Source organism: Passer domesticus, chromosome 6 (assembly GCF_036417665.1).
Source record: "Passer domesticus isolate bPasDom1 chromosome 6, bPasDom1.hap1, whole genome shotgun sequence".
NCBI lineage: Eukaryota > Metazoa > Chordata > Aves > Passeriformes > Passeridae > Passer > Passer domesticus.
In genome coordinates this window covers 1,757,079-1,775,228 of record NC_087479.1, presented here as the reverse complement: position 1 = coordinate 1,775,228, position 18,150 = coordinate 1,757,079, and the positions used below count along the sequence as shown (strand labels likewise).

General features: G+C 42.5%; 1 protein-coding gene across 1 annotated transcript in view; it reads right to left on the bottom strand.

Moving 5' to 3' along the window:
• Positions 1-1,004: 1,004 nt before the first annotated feature.
• The window catches only part of KLHDC1 (kelch domain containing 1), a 19,159-nt gene continuing 2,013 nt past the window's right edge, over positions 1,005-18,150 (bottom strand). Inside the window, exons 3-13 of the mRNA XM_064422562.1 lie at positions 17,672-17,789; positions 16,972-17,090; positions 15,463-15,541; positions 14,497-14,580; positions 13,593-13,676; positions 9,146-9,204; positions 7,345-7,457; positions 6,859-6,931; positions 3,072-3,156; positions 2,293-2,345; positions 1,005-1,961 (exon numbers count right to left, since the gene is read on the bottom strand). Of these exons, the coding sequence (XP_064278632.1) occupies positions 1,787-1,961; positions 2,293-2,345; positions 3,072-3,156; positions 6,859-6,931; positions 7,345-7,457; positions 9,146-9,204; positions 13,593-13,676; positions 14,497-14,580; positions 15,463-15,541; positions 16,972-17,090; positions 17,672-17,789 (1,042 nt within the window). The 3' untranslated portion in view covers positions 1,005-1,786. The remainder of the gene's footprint in view (positions 1,962-2,292; positions 2,346-3,071; positions 3,157-6,858; positions 6,932-7,344; positions 7,458-9,145; positions 9,205-13,592; positions 13,677-14,496; positions 14,581-15,462; positions 15,542-16,971; positions 17,091-17,671; positions 17,790-18,150) is intronic.

Sequence of the window (18,150 nt, the reverse complement as noted above, 5' to 3'; positions counted from 1 at the left end):
CAGCCCGGGGTTAACTCTGGCAGCGTCTGAAGGGCCCCCAGAATTAACACTGGGGCACCCGCGCACGCCGGAACTCACCCTGAGGGGACCCGAACCGCCCCAGAATTAACCCTGGGAGCGTCTGAAACACCCCAGAATTCACCCTGAGGGCACCTGAATCACCCCAAAAAATCACTCTGAGGGCACCCGAACCGCCCCGAAATTAAGCCTGAGAGCGTCTGAATGATCTCAGAATTCACCCTGAGGGCATCGGCACCCCCAAATTCACCTGGGGGCACCCGGGCTCCCCAAAGTTAACCCTGGGAGTGTCTGACCACCCCCAAAATTAACCCTGGACCCCCCTGGCAGCCAACTGCACCAAAACGCACCCTGCCTGAACCACCCAATCAACACTGGGCACCCCAAAAATCACCTTGGGGGCACCTGAACGACCCCACAATTAACACTGGGACACTCAGGCCTCCATAAATTCAACCCTGGTGGCACCTGAACGACCCAAAAATCACCCTGAGGGCACCTGAACAACTCCAAGACTGACCCTGGGGCTCCTGAACACCCCAAATTACACAGACACTGACCGACCCCAAAATTAACATCAGGACACTTGAAACACCCCAAAACTACACTGCAGACATCCGAACCTCCCAAAATCAACCCTGGAGCAAAACTAACCCCGAGGGCAGCTGGAGCCCCCAAATTCACACCCCCCCCAACCCCACTCCCCCCCCCAACCCAGGCACCTAACAACCACAAAAATTTACCTTAGGGCATCAGAAACCCCAAAATTAACCTCAGGGGCACTTGAACCTTGTAAATTCACACTGGGGGCATTTGAACTCTCCCTCCCACAAATGCAGGGAGGGAGTTCAGCACATGAGGCTGCTAAAATAACCAGTCACAAAATTCCTTTTTGAAACAAATTTGCTTCCCCAAACCTCTTTCCCCCACATAATTAATTTTTACAGACTTTAAAACCATCAAAAATGTGTCCAAATGCCTCTTGCTTCAACTCTCTATAAAATTTTAATGACTGTGCTCCTGTTAAGTAAATATTTGAAACAGAAAAATAACCAGTACTACATTTGCTTTTTTTTCCTTTTTTTAAACAATAAATAAGCAACTTTGTTGTTGTTTTTTTTTTTTTTAAACAAGAATGAAATATAAACTTTGCACATTCAAAATACAATATACAACTTATTTCCAAAAGGACTTCCAGATGACAGAAACAGTAAAACCAGGTGATGAACTGAAGTTTTCCTATAGAGACCAGGTGATGTTGCAGCTTTTTCTTCCAAGTTCCACAATTCCCTGATGGATTTTCCTACTTGGAGTGTGAGGTGTGAGGCTCCAGGGTTGGATTTTGGTCAGAGCCTGGTGGGACCAACATTTGGTGGTGGTAAATTTGTTACCTTTAAGACTGACAAAGTGTGAATGTCCCCAAGACACCGAGGTGAATTTATCTTTTTGGGAAGGCTGATGGGGGTAAGGCCAAGGAGGATTTTTGGACTTAAACCAGATTTTATCCAGCTGAAATGGATCGTGTCCCCTTCCAAAAGAACCAAAGGTTGTGAGGGCTGTGTGGCCAAAACCAGGAGAGTAGAGGTAAACAATTATCTACAAATGAAGTTGGATCAGTTTTCCGTAACGCAGGAAACGAGAGATTCCCATAAAAAGGATTTGTTGTCAAACTCCCCTCAGAAACCCAGGTGAGCACAGAGCTGCAGGGGAGCACACAAAGCTCATGAACAAAGCCCTCTGAGGTGTCCCAGCAGCTCCCTGCCCTGCCTCATGTGGAGTGCAGCTGGCTTTGTCTCTCAGTCTCAGCTTTCCTCTCCTGCCTGTGGGTCATGGCAGCCCAAAATGTGATTTTTTTCAGCACTTCCTGCAGAAGTTTGGATGGCAAGCAGGGAATTTGCTTCTCCAAGAGAGCTGCGTTCTTCCCAATGCAGTCAAGACACAGCCTGGGGAAGGGAAATAGAAAAAAAAAAAGAAAAATTGAAGTAAATGGTTTATATTCTAACAAATTACCCCTAGCAAAAGCTGATGTGCATTAATTACAGGTGTTAATTACAGGTGCAGGGAATTACACAGCACCAGTGATTCAACTGCGGTGCAGCATCACACACGGAAGGGCTCAGGTATTTCCTGAGGAGGAAATTGGATATTTCACCCAGTTTCTGCAGGAGCAGGTGGCTAAAACTCAGCTGGGGCAGTGGGAGGTGTCCTGCCCATGGAACACGGTGGGATTTAAGCCCAGCCTAAACCATTCTGGGATCTGTAACTCCAACTCACCTGAGCAGGGAATAAGGCTGAGTCTGAAATATCAACAAGTCACTGCAGTGACCCTGGGCAAGAGAAGAACAGAACCATTAGAATGGCAAACAACTTCACCTCAGCACTTCTCTACATTAATGTCACATTTATTACCACGGGCAGGATTCAGAAATATTCTCCTTGACCAACTCTTTATAAGGAACCTGAATTACAAATTCCTTTTTGTTCTGTCAGTCAAGAAAGCCTCAGGTGGGGATTCCTCAGTGGAATCAGTGGTGTGTAAATTATAATTAATTTATAATCTGTGGTGTGTAAAATACTGTGATTTCCTCAGTGGTGTGTAATTTAAAATGGTTTCAGTTACCAATTTGATCAAATTGTTTGATACAAACTCAATCTGATTTGGTTTTTTTTTTTCAATTAAGATCCTATATGGATTTTAATTGAAAAATTAAAATAAATCAATTAATATATTTACATACTGAAGTTTTCCTATAGAGACCAGGTAATGCTGCAGCTTTTTCTTCCAAGTTCAATTTTTTTTTCAATTAATATATTTATTAATATATAATCATTTCATTTATATATTTGCCCAGAGGTTTTGGACTCCCCATCTGTGGAAGTGTCCAAGGCCAGGCTGGATGATGCCTGGAGCAACCTGGAATAGTGGGAGGTGTCCCTGCCCAGGCAGGGGTGGATTAAATGGACTTTAAGGCCCCTCCCAGCTAAAACCACTCCATAATTTGATATTAATTATAATTCTGCCAGTGATGGGATTTGCTGTTCAGTTTACTGACCGTGTCCATAAAAAGCAAATCATCTTTGCTGCCCCCAAACACCATCACTTCTCCCTCCTGCCCGAGGCAGGCTGTGTGCCACAACCTGCAAATCAAACCACAAACACAATGAGGGCCCAAGGAACAAGGACTTGGGGTTAGCAGCAAGACAGAACCGTTATTTCAGAGGTAAAAAAGAACACCATACAATTTATTACTTGTTTGTTTAATAATATAAAATAAGAGAGCAATGTGACTCCCCAGCTCATGAGAGTTATCTTCATACAGACCAATATATTTTGTCATTATTTGACTTTTCTGTATTCTGGGCATTTAAACTTTGTCTTATTTATCACCACAGTGGAAAATTTTTTGGCAACTCTACAAACCAAGCTTTTGGCAAGCTTTTCCTTTTGCAATTTTCCACTTTCTTTGGTTGAGAAGCACAATTTGCTCGTGGCTTTCAGCCTGGGGGGGTTCTCAGTGCTGACACAGATCCCTGAGCACTTGGATCTCCAGTTCTCCTGTTCCAGTCCTTCCCTTCCCCCAGAGATTCCTGGGATCACTTGCTGTGAGTCAGTAACTTCCAGCACACCAAGGAAGTTTAATCATAAAGACCCCACAAAAGCAAAGCCTGACTTTATAACTTTCAGAAAGATCCTGCCCCTTCAGCAGCCACCCCTGGTGGGGATCTCTTTTTCATGATTAGATTTTTCTGCTCTGTCACCACTGCTGATGGACTTTAGAGCCACTGAACCAGAGTCAAACACACCACTGAAGTTTCATGCAAAAATCAACGTCCCCACTTTGCTTCTCCCTTCACATCAGTCCTTAGCAGGTTCCTCACCTTTTCCCTTCCTCATACCTGTGACAGATCTGTCTCTGCCTGCTCTGCATTAGGGAAACTCTGGGCTTGGTCACGGAGAACACGGGGAAGCCTTTCCTGCCTGGGCTCTGGTGACATCCTAGCTTGCAACCTGATGCTTTTCCTACTGCCTGAGAGCTCCTGGCCTCCCATGGGCTGCTCTAACTTATCACCTAAACATTCTAACAAAGCACGTTATTCAATCACACAGGGCTCTTCAGCACAGCAACAGCATCACAAGGCAATGAAAACAGGAGAATCCAGGGGGTAAACACTTTGTTCTGTTTCAACCCAGCGTGCAGAACTGAAACTGATGGACAGGGGGAGGAACAGTATTTTGTGTCAATTATAGAAATGAAAACAGGAGAATCCAGGGGTTAAACACTTTGTTTCAACCCAGCATGCAAAACTAAAATTGATGGACAGGGGGAGGAATAGTATTTTATATCAATTATAGGAATGAAAACAGGAGAATGCAGGGGTTAAACACCTTGTTCTCGGTTTTAACCCAGCATGCAAAATTAAAATCAATGGACAGAGGGAGGAATAATATTTTCTACCAATTATGGGAATGAAAACAGGAGAATCCAGGGGTTAAACACTTTCTTTCAACCCAGCATGCAGAACTGAAACTGATGGACAGAGGAGGAACACTATTTTCTATGAATTATGGGAATGAAAACAGGGGGAATCCAGGGGTTAAACAGTTTGTTCTCTGTTTCAACCCGGCATGCAAAAGGTTGGCTGAGTAAAACTGATGGACAGAAAAAGGAACAGTATTTTCTACCAGTTATGGGAATGAAAACATTGGGAATCTAGGAGTTAATATTTTTTCTCTATTTCAACCCAGCATGCAAAACTAAAATTGATGGACAGAGAGAGGAACAGTATTTTCTACCAATTCAGGATCACCTGAGAAGGCAATTCTATAGAAATTGCTAAAAGTGGAGGGTGAAGGAAATTATTCTTTACAGAATTTACGCAGGGAATCAGAGCTGCAGAAGCATCAGGAAAAGACCCTAATAAATTTCATTACAAAGTAATATATAAAAGAAGTACACAGAGATGTGTTACTGCTCTGCATCTGAAGAGCAACTGAACTGATTTAAAACCTTTCCAGCTGCAGAAAATAAAATTATGGTACAAATACTTGACACGTAAGCAGTTCAGTGCATGGACAGGCCTTTGGTGTGGCTCCTTTTATCCACCCCAAACCCCCAGGACACATCTCAGTGTCACCTGGAGCAGGTGGCATCCCTGGACACATCCCAGTGTCACCTGGAGCAGGTGGCTCCCCTGGACACATCCCAGTGTCACCTGGAGCAGGTGGCATGCCTGGACACATCCCAGTGTCACCTGGAGCAGGTGACCCCCAGGACACATCCCAGTGTCACCTGGAGCAGGTGGCATGCCTGGACACATCCCAGTGTCACCTGGAGCAGGTGGCATCCCTGGACACATCCCAGTGTCACCTGGAGCAGGTGACCCCCTGGACACATCCCAGTGTCACCTGGAGCAGGTGGCTCCCCTGGACACATCCCAGTGTCACCTGGAGCAGGTGCATTCCTGGACACATCCCAGTGTCACCTGGAGCAGGTGGCTCCCCTGGACACATCCCAGTGTCACCTGGAGCAGGTGGCATCCCTGGACACATCCCAGTGTCACCTGGAGCAGGTGACCCCCTGGACACATCCCAGTGTCACCTGGAGCAGGTGGCCCTGCCTTGGCAGGGGGCTGCACTGGAGGAGCTCCAGAGCTCCCTTCCAACCTTAAAACTCTGGGACTTGCTGGAAAAACCCCGGAGGTTTTGGGCTTTGCTTGAAGGAGGGGAGGTCCTTTAGTGGCAGGAAGATTTAGGGAAGCTCCTCAGCCCAAATCCCAGATCCCCCTGGGAAGCCCTGGGACTCAGGGATCCCTGTCCCTCCCAGGCACAGAGTTATTCCAGCTGAGCTGCTGCTCCTGGGGCTGCTCCCCAGCACATCCCAGCAAAAGCCCAGCACAGGGAAGGGCTGGGAGGCCCCAGAAGTGAGCCCAGAGCCCTGCTGCTCCTGCTGTGCTGGGTTTAAAGACTGCTAAATCCTGAAATAGCATAAAAATATCCCTGATCATAAATTGAGTATTTCATGTGGCTGGGGGCTGAGTTTATTTGGGCTTGGAAGGGTCTGAAGGGTAAGAAGGCAGAAAAGTTGGTTTAGCTGTGGCTGTTGTGTTTAAGAGACAGCCCAGAACAGGATAAAACAGGAAGAAAATTAATGGAAGTGAAGATATTTCAGTAACAAGGCAGGGAGCAGAGCAGAGCTGAACATTTTTGTATCAGAAAAAAAGGATATAAAACTGATATATTATGATATAAATATTGCAATAATCATATAATAAATAAAATAATAAACATATTGTGATATATATATAAAATGATATAAAATTGTGCTGGGAGTTCCTGGGTGAATTCAGGGAATTAACTCATTGAAAATCTGAATATTTACTATCTACAGCAAATCAGTTCAATAGTTTTTAACTCAGAAACACAGATAATTCTTCAAACACTGGGTTAACACTCAATTTTGCCTTTGAACCCTGAAAGAGGAATCAGCTTTTTCATGGTTGTCTCCTCCCCTGTTTCTAATAATTTATAAATATTGATGAGCTTTTATTATTCTCCTTGGTTATTTACTCCAATTTTTATGGTTTGTTTACAGAACAATAATTTGGCTACAGAGCACCAGGTCAGCTGGACATCCAGATCCTTCACCACAAAAAAACCATCTTTTCATGCAAATAAGCATCAAATACACAAATTAAAAATTAGGTATATGGTAAAAAAGGTGTTAAAGCAAACTGCATTAATGTTCTAAAATATTCTTTAAAAATACAGTTCAAGAATTTAAAAACTGGTTCATTTTGAAAAGGATTCCATTTCAGCCCCCACGATTTCTGTTTCTGTACCTGGGCCTGCTCTTGGGCAGATGGGTGAGCTGCTTCCATCCATTTGTTGCAATGCTGTGGATCCAGCCATCACCTGCAGTGTGAGAATGCTCATTAATGGGGTTTTTGGGATAAAAAAATAGCTTTTTATTCATGCAAACAGCTCTAAGAGCATGATTATTTAGGTAGCAGAAACATCAGCCCTTCATGAAGCTGCATCTTTTCACACTTGTGATTTAATGTTATCTCAGAACCCTCCCTGCACTGGAATTAAAACACACCCAATCCCTTTCTTTTGGGTAAATTGAGAAAACCACCTCCTCCCAGTGGACTTATCTGTGAAATTATTATTTATCTTCAAATTATTTTTGCCAGTTTCAGTTTTTCTCATGGAAACAATCAGCCTTTTCTACAAAAGCAACTGCTATCAACCATCCCAAACCCTGCTTGTGTGATGTGAAATTCACAAGAGAAGGAGAGTTATTTCTGTTACTCTGAATTACTCACTCAAAGGAACATTATCAGAGCTTAGTCCACCAAACAGGAAAAGCCTGTCATCCCCTATGGGGGTCAGCGTGTGCCAGGAGCGATCTCTGGGCTTCTCTCCACTGATATTAATCCTGGGGAAACAAAGAAACAAAACCCCAAATCTTCAAACAATGCTGCAATTGTTTAATTGTTTCATTCAAATTAATTCGGCAGAAAATTTCGGTTTGTCCTACAACCACCGTGGGTGTTTCCCAGTGAAAAAAAAAGATTAAATACACAATTAAATTCCATGTACATGTAGGGAAACAGTTAATTGAGACAAAATTGATGAACCCTGAGGGGCTACAGGCTCTCCACTCCAAGGAAGAGGATTTGAAATGACACAAGGATTTGTGGTTTTACCTCTGATCCAAAAGCTACCACCTCTTCAACCTGGGGCTCTCCCAGACTTTGAAATAAATGTTAGTGAAGAGGGGATTGCCTAAGTACAGAACAGATGGAGGTTTATTATTGATAAAATCTCATTTGGGATCTATTTCAGATGAGCTGTATTGAAATTGATTTTGTTTTAGTTGGGTTTGCTTGAGAATGTGAACAGTAAAGATCCTGATATCCCAAAAAAACAGTTTATCAGAGATAATTAAAAGGGATTGCAAAAGTGCCCTGCTAAATTTGGCACTTGCAAGTTGCAATATTTGTTTGAATCCAAGTGAAGAAAAGAGGCTTCTAAAATTGGCCAAGGGCTTTGATGGTTTAAAAAATATCAAAATATCAAACAGATACTGATAACGGATAAAATTTCAATTTTCATGCACAAGAAATGATGAGTACCAGAAATAACCAAATATTGAATGAGTTTAGTAGAGCTCAAGCAACTTCTGGGCAGTGGCAGCTGAAGTGAATTTTGCAATCTCCTGCTGGATGCTAATCCTGGGTTAGCAGATTCATACTGTGCAATTCCTTAAGAAAGCTGGGTAGAGTTGAGTAAGAAAAAAGACCTGACTGGTTAAAAATGAAATCATTATCTATTAATAAGTAGTTATTGGCTCCTTTGTGATCAGAGGAATAAGTAATAATAATAAATACAAACACTTATTCTCCTGTGAGGTGCCAACAATAGCAGATACTGTGAAAATTCTTCTTTTCCCCCAATATCTTTTTTTTTTTTTCAGTCTCAAATCTTTTTTTTCAGTCTGTCAAAGACTCTTTGCAGAGGTGCTGCAACAGCTGAACAGAAGATTCCTAAATTTACAGTGATGCAATATATAAGTATATAAATATTAAATATTTAAATTTATATATTTAATATATACATTTACAGTGATCCAATATACACATATATAAATATTTATATATATACTATACTAAATAATGGATAAATCTTATGAGCTTTTCTTGGACCACAATATAGAAATAATTTGAATTTTGGAAAAATCTTAATTTTTTAAGGATTTCATGGCCTTTTATGGAAGAGACCTTATCCCAATTTGTGCTGTAACTACAGACAGTAAACCCAGCATTCCAAAAGCCCTAAAACCTGGAATTCCATCTGGATAAATGCAGCCAGGCTGCAAATGAGGGTGTTAAATCACCCCACGCTGTGCTTTAGGCAGCACCATCCATGCTCTGGTGCAGGGCAGGAAAAGCTCAGTAACCACTATCAAAATTCAATTCCACTGAAATCCCAGCCCAGCAGCTGTTAGGAGTCCCCAAACCCTCATTCTCCTCTTGGAAAAGCTGCAGGAAAAGCTCTGGAACTATTTAACAATATGTTTCCATCTTCTAAATTCCATTTTAAGCATTACAAAAGCAAACCTACCTTCCAGACCAAGTCCAAGTGTCTAAATTCAGGCAGTGCAAATCATTCATTCTGGTTTGCTAAAACAAAGAAATAAAATCCCACTCGGGTTATTTTAAGCAAACAATAAACAAAATATTTCAGTGAGGCCTTCCTGGGACAGAATATTCCAAGTACCAATAGTTTGAAGAAATCTGTACCCACTTGCCTTAATATAAATCTGAATTATGTGGCAGATGAAAAGCTTTTCTCCTCACAAAAACCATGCAACTCTCAGGAAAGTGCCTGGCAGAAATATTTCCAGTCATGCAACAGCACTATGGGGCCAATTTTAGCTTCTAAAAGTGAAGAACTTTGTGGGGATTTATCCAGTTCCTGCAAATGTTTTTAACTTCCATCCACAGAACTCCTGGCAGGGCAATGCAGAAGGTGTTTTACTCTCCTATTGTTGCCTGGTGTTATTTTCCTTGACATTGTGATCAGAAGTTTGGATCCTCCTGTCTGGTCACTACTCCTTGGAGTATCCTGGTAGTGCTGCACTCTGGGTATTCCCAGGAACGTCCATCATTTGTGCTTTTCCCTGTTTTCCTTTCACAAAGTGACCACCAGCAAGGTTTTAGGACCTTCTAGCATTTGCCATCAAATAAAATGGGAAATCTTTCCTCTTGCTTATCTGCCTGGGCTTTGAGATGGAGGAAGTCTCTGCCTGCCTTGGGGTGGTGGAGAAGGTGACAAAAGGAATTCTTTGCTTGCCTGGGAGCTGTGATTCCCCTGGGAACTACAAAAACCATCTGGGAAGTAGGGAAATGTTTCTTGCCTTACCTTCCAACTCCTTTTCTCCCTGGGCAGTCCATAGATCTATTAGAAAAAGCCTTTCTCCAGCTTGCAGATCCTCTGAGGCAGAACTAGGCTGAAAGGAGTGCTTGTGCCCCAGCAGTGAGGCTGAGCGACCCCCAGAGCTGCCCAGCAGAGCTCTGGAAGTCTCTCAGGGATTTCAGGGATGCTACAACCTCCTCTGCCAAGCACTGCTAACCCTGCTGGGCTGGGAAGGGAATGGGAAGAGCATTTTGGGGAGGGCAACAGGATAAAGACGAGCAGATTGTCAGGGTTTGGGGCATTGCCTAAAAACAACCTAAAACCAACCAAGTGTGCTCCAGCTGACAGCCAGGGCAACAGATCTGTCTTCCATGACACCTCTCTCCAGTTCCCTACTGCTCCTGGTGCCTTTGAAGGGCATGAGGGGATCAAATCATCCAAGCTGAAAGCAAAATGCAGTTGGGATCTTCTGTACATTTGGGGCAAACCCAACATCCTGGCCTCTGCAACTGGAAATACTCAATCATGTGGGAGTAACACAATTTGATATAAAGGATATCTATCAAAGGAAGTTGCTGTTATGTTTATGCTTGAAAATTGAGGTTTCAAGAGGATCCTGTTCAAGACCTCCTTGCTGACTTTCCTTTCCTGGGCATTAGGCAGAAGATGGAGAAATTCTCTTTCCTGCTCCCTGGGAAATCAAAAAATCTTTGCATTCTCATGGTTCAACAGCTGGGCAGATGCAGAATTACAGCAACCTCATTCTGAATTCAAAACAGCACCAACTGTCCAAGACTGAGGCCTTGAACAAGAGCACCTTTCTACCCAACCCCTCTGGGAAGCTGGAACCACACAGGTTTGCAGGACCATCACTGGCCACACAGCTCTCCTGCAGCTTCTCGTGCACTTCTCTGTCCTGCTCTATTTCATCACTCTGCTGCCAATCCTAAAAGGATTTTTAACAGGCTTTAGAGCACCAAGGCTCCTAGGAGGGCTGGAATTTCCCTTGGAGCTCCAAGGGCTCCTGAGGCACTCTGCTTATCTCTGGCAAGCTGATGTCTTGGCAGCCCAGTGCACGTTAGGCAGGAGCTGCTGGTCTCAGGATCAGCACCATCAGAGGCTTTAAGGGTGACATTATTCCCAGCTCCCTGCTGGGACAGGGAATTCTGCAGCTCTCCCTCCTGGATTTACAAGCAAAAGCTATTCCAGCTCCAAGCTTTGCCAAGAGAAGGATTGCAGCTCCATGGACCTTCTGAGCTTAGCTGACAGGAAATATAAACATGCTTACATTAAGGCACCAGATGTGTGAAGAGCTGCTGCAAAGACTTTGCTTTATTCACTTCATTCTCAACATGAAATTTTTCCACTTAAATCAAACATAAGACTCACATCAACTTCTGGACTAACTCTCCTTCCTTCCCACTTTCTCCCATTTCTGTTTTTCCGGGGGCTTACCTGAAGGAACTGAGTCCACATAACACTTCTGAGCCTGTTTTCAAATGATTCCTGGTACAACTGATTCTCATCATCATCATCATCACCATCATCATCTTCTTTTACCAGTTCTAGCTCCAAGTTTGGAAAAAGGTTCCCTTTCCTCCCAGAAAGATGAATAGGAGAAGCCTCATGACACTTCCTGGCCCTTTCTGGTTCCTTGCAGAGCCTTTTCCCTGGGAAGATTTGTATTATGGTGAACTAGAAGGAGAAGGAGGAGCAGAGCAACCCCATGCTTGCTCCTTAATTTCTGGAGAAAAGCAAAACTTCATCCTTTGGGGAGGAATTATTCCTGGTGTCAGGAAATTTACTGGTTTTCTGCTGTCTTTAGCTTTTTCTTTTCATGACTTACATTAATTCCTCAAGCCCCAGTGAATGCTCCCTCACCTTTTTATGTTTCCTTCCATTTATTTCTAGGACAGAAAATGGATCAATAATAATCACCAAGTTGAAAATTACACTTGCTGCTCTCCTACAGAATTAAACACAGCTTTCCACAATTTCACTCTTCTCTGACACAGGTTCCCAAGTGGTTTCACTGAAATTTAGCAAGTTTTTAAGGAAGCTGAAGAGAAAAACCTTTTAAGATCAGAATGCTGCAGTCAAACAGTTACACAGAAGCCTGAGGGCAAATCCTCTGAGGGCAGTGGAGGAGTGGCAGGTGAGCTCCAGCTAAATCAGAATTTCCCTGGCAGAGGCTGCAAGGAACCCCAGCTGGGGTTAGAGAGCAGTTCAGCACCCCGGGGTGGGCACAGAGCCCTCCCTGGCAGAGCCCTGGGGGAGGAGGAGCTGCCAGGGCTGGACCAAATCATCCAAGGGGCCTTCACAGCCCCACTTGTGGGCTTTTCCCTGAGGGAGGAGCAGGACTCGGCTGTGGTCAGCAAGGGTTCAGCTGTGGGCACACAGGACAGGGCACACTCAGGGCAAGGATAACCCTGATTTTTCACTCTCCTCAGATCTCTTTATTTCCTTCAGTTACCTGCAAACCCAGTTTGTCCAAACCTACAGCTCTGGGAGGTGCTGAGTGCAGCTCTCTCAGGCTTGAGGAACAATTCCAGAGATCCTGAATCAAAGGTCACATAATGGCAGGAACAAACAGGATCCATTTTCATTATTTTCTTTTCTGTTTGCTCTGGAAAGGCACTTAAATAAAACCTTCCTGCAGGTGTGGGAAGTGGCCCGACATGGTGTGGTCACTGAGCAGCAGGAGTGGAAGGAGTGCAGATTAGCCAAAGGAATATTCCAGCAGGAAAATCAGGGAATGGGGAACAAAATGCAGTTTTACACTGCTTTGTTTGCCAGGATTTGGGAATACAAGGGTGAGGCTGTGGCAGCTTTCCAAGGTGGAGCTGGAATATGTTCATTCCCAAACTAATTCCTTTTCTTTTTCAGACCAGAACTACAGGAACACAGCACTGGGGGCTCTCAGAAGCTTCTTCACTGTCAGTTTTGGAGATAGAAAACATCCAGGCTCATCCTCTAGCTGAGTAGGATTAAAGGTTCTAAATCAGCTGCAGTGAAAAGAGCTAAAAACTTCAATTAAAATAAAACACACAAGTGCAGAGTCACTGACATTGGGAGGGTTTTTAACTTGCCTTACAGGATCTGTTTCTTACATCAACGCTTCAGCAGAGAGGAACTGAGTAGAAAATCTCCTTTAATTAGCACTGGAGAAATTCCAAGTGCTGCTGAGAGGTCTGAGTATCTCCCTGCTTTAATCAGGGGGGTGGTGCCTATGGCTTTTTGCAGTTAAAAAGAGTCAGGAAGAGTAAAAATTACACAGCCACAATCCAACCCTACATTATTTATGCACAGATTGCATCCTTTTGTCTATGACCTCTTCCAGACATCTCTATTTCAGCCACTTATGTGCAAAAAGTGGCAAAATTCAATTAGAAAGCCAACTCAAATCTGTTATTTACCACACAGTCATCTGTGTTTTACCTTTCTTGGGACAATCATTAACATTACAGACAGAAATATTCTTCTTTTTGTAGAGGGTGATGACAAGCAGCATCCTGGATTCAGAGCCCTGAACATCCAGGTTAGGCCAAAGACATTTGGGATTTTTTTTCCTACTACAAAACGACAAGGAAAAAAAAAAAAAAAAGAAAACTTCCAGGAGAATAATATGACTGCTAAGAAAATATTGAATTACCAGCACTCGTCCTCCAAAGATGTAACCTTTATTTCCCAGCACAGCACATGTGTGAGCTGCTCGAGGCTGAGGTGGATCTCCACCCTGAAAGAAGCAAAAGAATCCTTAGGAACACCAGAAACCTCCTGGACAGTTTTATTTTCTGACCTACAAATCATCAGGAACTGCTACTAAAACCTCTGGAAATCACAACATAAAATTTGATGCTATATCCACGTGCCCAAAAGTGCTCCTTGTGTAAATCAGAACTGAAGGTGGCAAAACTGGCTTTTACTTTGCAATGGTAATTTTACATTTTGCATCTGGTTTTACAGGGATTTTAGAACACCTTGTGAAGACCATAAAAAGCTGCCAGACACTGGAACCACACAGTTTAAAATATATTAAATATTAAAAATATACAACTTCTGCTGAGTTCTTACATAAACTCACCTGGATTTTATGAACTTTAGAGAACATTTTCATCTCAGTAAGGCAGAGCTCTCCTGTTACATGTGACAGGTTATCCATGGTAATTACACATGGATACAGATTTCCAGAGGGCTGGAGGAACTGGGAATGTTCACTGGAGAGGAGAAGGCTCCAGGGAGAGCTCAGAGCCCCTGGCAGGGCCTGAAGGGGCTCCAGGAGAGCTGCAGAGGGACTGGGGACAAGGATGGAGGGACAGGACACAGGGAATGGCTCCCACTGCCAGAGGGCAGGGATGGGTGGGAGATTGGGAACTGGGAATTCCCACATTTGCTGTGGCTGCCCCTGGATTCCAGAAGTGCCCAGGGCCAGGCTGGACAGGGATTGGAGCAGCCTGGGACAGTGGAAGGTGTCCCCAGTTTTCTAAAGCACAATAATTATTCAAAAGTCAGTAAAATCCCAGCAGTGTCAAGATGTGAGACTGAAAACCACTCACTCGAATTGTGGGTTGAGACCAAGTCTGTGTGGTTGTATCAAAAACATGAACATCATTGTGCCATCCCCAGAAAATCTGCCCCTCCTAAAAAAAAAAAAAAAGAAGAAGAAATTAAAGAAAAATATGGATTTTATTTTAATATTATTCTGCTTAGTGAAGGACACAAACCTGGAAGGGATCTGTGCAAACAGAAAATACACTAAACCAGGCAATTTCATGAAAAGGTGTGGTGATATTTTAAGAATGCTGCAGCAGCTTAGATTCACTTGAAGGTCAGCAGCACCCAGGGATTTTCAGGCTGCTAACACCTGAAAATTGGCTTTGGGCCCCAACATCAGACACTGCAGCAAATTTCACCTTCTAAATTTTGTTGTAACACAGTGAGAAATTAAGAGATTGTAAAAAACCAATTCTTGGGTGTCAGTCTTTAATATTTGATGTCAGGAGCTTCCTGTCAATACTCTGCTCAGTCATCTTTGTACTAATTATAAGGAATTACTGTAGGAAAGTTGATAATCCAAGCATCCTTCTGGAAAGTAGTTCAATAAATTAAGTCAGAGTATTTGTCAGCCAGACTTGGGAAGCTATAAAATACCTAATGTTTCTTCAAAGAAATAAACTATAAAAATTATTAAATTAAATTATAAAAATTATTAATTTTTTTCTGGGATTTTCAGCTTTAAAATAAGCCTTCAGATTAAAATCTTGCCTTTTTTCTGCTTTGACAGCATTTAATTCACTGCACTCCAAGCCCAGCACTGGGAGTTTGGAATATGTGGAACAACCACCACTCCCTACGTGCAGTATCTGGAATTTCAGACCTAAAAAAGATTCCAAATTTGCATTTCTGCTGATGCTATAAATAAAAGAAAAATCAGATTTTCATGCTCATCAAGGGTGGTAAAAAGGATCTTTTTTCCCCAATCAGAAAGCAGCAATGAGTGGGAATGGGGACAAATCTCTTACCCAAAACGCATCGTGGACATCGAAACAATCACTGAGCTCGTTGTGCTTCCTGCAGCCATAACCTCCAAAATAAATGAGCCTGAAACAACAAAACCATTCGTCTGCAGATAACATGAAAATGAATAAGCTGCAGCAATGAATATTTTGGATTTATAGTGTTTATACAGCAGTAATATAAGCAATGAGAGTATTTAGTGTTGCACCTGCTGACGCAAACCCCAACAAGGCGAAGGTCACAGCCACGCCCTCAGCAAAGCTGCTGAAACCCACACAGGAAATCATTCAGGACACCTCCAAGTCTCTGCTCCTCTCCCCAAAAGTTCATTTCCCATGCTGTCCTCAGGCAAAAATGGGAAATAAACCCCAGGACAGTGAAATGCCTCCTTCTCTGCCTTCCCTAGTGAAGTTCACACGCACTTGCTGCATTTTTTGTTTTCTGTGTCCAATTTTTGGCAAGAAATGTTCCCAAGGTTTGTCCCACAGGACACAAAAAGTCTCTTTTTGGCTTAAAATAAAATTTTTCAACCAAGCATCACTGAACCTCCCATTGCAAGGATCCTCACACACCTCCCAGCCCAATATTCCCCCCAGGAAAGGGCCATTTATACAGAATATTTTTTTCCATCAAAGGGTTCCATTCTATCATCTACAACAGGTGATTTTCTAGCATGCAGGTGACACAATACTTTGAATAAATGCATTTAGTTTTGAATAATCTTGTGCTAACAGCTAGGGAGTTGTTCAAATATCTGTATTTTCTATCTCCTGCAGTTAAATTGAATTACAGAACCAAGATCTGGCACCCAGGGGCATTGCACAGCTTATGCAAAACCTCCTTGGATGTGGAGTCCAGAAAGACATAAATCATTTCCATCTGATAATGTGCACTATAAATCACATCCTGACTTGTTTGTAACAGGTTCAATAACAAATCTCTGACAGGGCACCTGCTTGTGATCACCTCTGCCACATGACCCAGACATTTTCCATAACAAACAGAAAATCTGGAGTATTTCTGTTTAGCCAAGTCTGTTTTCTAAACACACTTAGTCACTTTTGCAACACAAATGTCCAGGCTGACTCAGTCCCTGCAAGATAAAGATAATCCCTGAAATGCCTCTGCAACTGCCAGCTGTTAAAATCCTTGGGAATACACTGCATGGATTTACTGCAGGTAATAATTTAATGCTTAAAATAATGAACATTGCAGAGAAAATAATTTTATACTGGTTTTTAATGTGTTAAAATAATATAATAGATGCATGATAGCTTTCTGATGTGTAAAACATTCCACAAACTTGCCCTAGATATCCCAGCCCTCTCCTAAAGTGGGGTTTTATTTATTAGTTCAGCTCACACGTGAGAAAACTCTGGTACAAAGTTGTTACAAAATCCCCCAGCAAGTCCAGCTAAAAATCAGAGTTTCCTCTATCCCAACCCTGAGTTGTTTTCACTTTGTAACCCTTTCTCTCTGCAATTAACAGAAATTAATTATTTTGGATGTGTTACCTGTTTTTGTACACCCAGCAGGAAAGTTTGTCACGAGGTGTGGGAGGTTGACCTTTGAAATTTGTGATTTTTTTCCACCTGTAGGTTCCGGTTTTTGTTCTCAAATTGACATAATACAGCTTGAAAGGAAAGAAAAATGACAATGTTTTCAGAAAAAACACAAATCACCCCAGAAAAAAAACAACCCCCCACCCCCAGAAGCCTGGAAGTAACAGAGGAACTGGCAGTGAGTTTACAATGGCAAATACACCACAAAAACAAAGTTAAAATGGGAGAACTGGCAGAAAGTTTCACCAGGGGCCCCATTTCACTGATTTCCTAGTCAGGAGTCAACTCTGACTTTATTTATATTCCATTATGAGACAAATGATTTCATCTATTTTGTAATTCAGTTTTCAGTTACAAGGAAAGCTGGTAGCTGTCTTTTAACCTTAATTATTACCTGATTATTTAAAGCAGTGAATTGCTATCAAAGAGCAAAAAGAAAAGTGATATTCAGAGATTAGTCTCAATTAAGGTTGTCAGAATATTTTTAAAAACCAATTGGGAAAGCACTGGCATAAATATAGAAGGTTTTAAAAAAATAAAGCTGTTCCTCAAATTTCTCTTTAATTCAAATACAAATACACCAAATACACAGCAAGGTCAGTATTAATACTTATTAAAATACAATATTATGGGGGAAAATAGACTACCATACCCGATTGCTGTATCCTTTATCATCAAATCCCCCAAAAATGTACAGCTTGCCATTGATGCTGGCCCCACAGCTGCCTGACATGGAGGTGGGTAACTCCCCTTCCATCAGGTGCATTGTCCTGCAATTAAAAAAAATACAATCAGTCCCTTCCAGTCTGCCAAATGTAGCAACCCCAAACAGATTTATTCAGAAGTTTAGACTTCAAAGTTGAAAATACAGCTTGGGCCATAGCTGGAGTAGGAGCTGCAGGTGAAGTTGGGCTCCTGTGGTGAAGAGAACTTCCAGGTGCATATTGTGTGTTTATAAAGTATCTTGATTTTTCTGGAGGTGAAATTCACATTAGGAGAGCTTTAGCAGAGCTGAAACGTTAATTACTCAGAATCTGGAAATATTATTAACTCCTTATTCAGAATCTGGAAATATTATTAACTCCAGGAACTCCTGAAATGAGAATCTGGCACTGCTGGGATGTCAGAAAT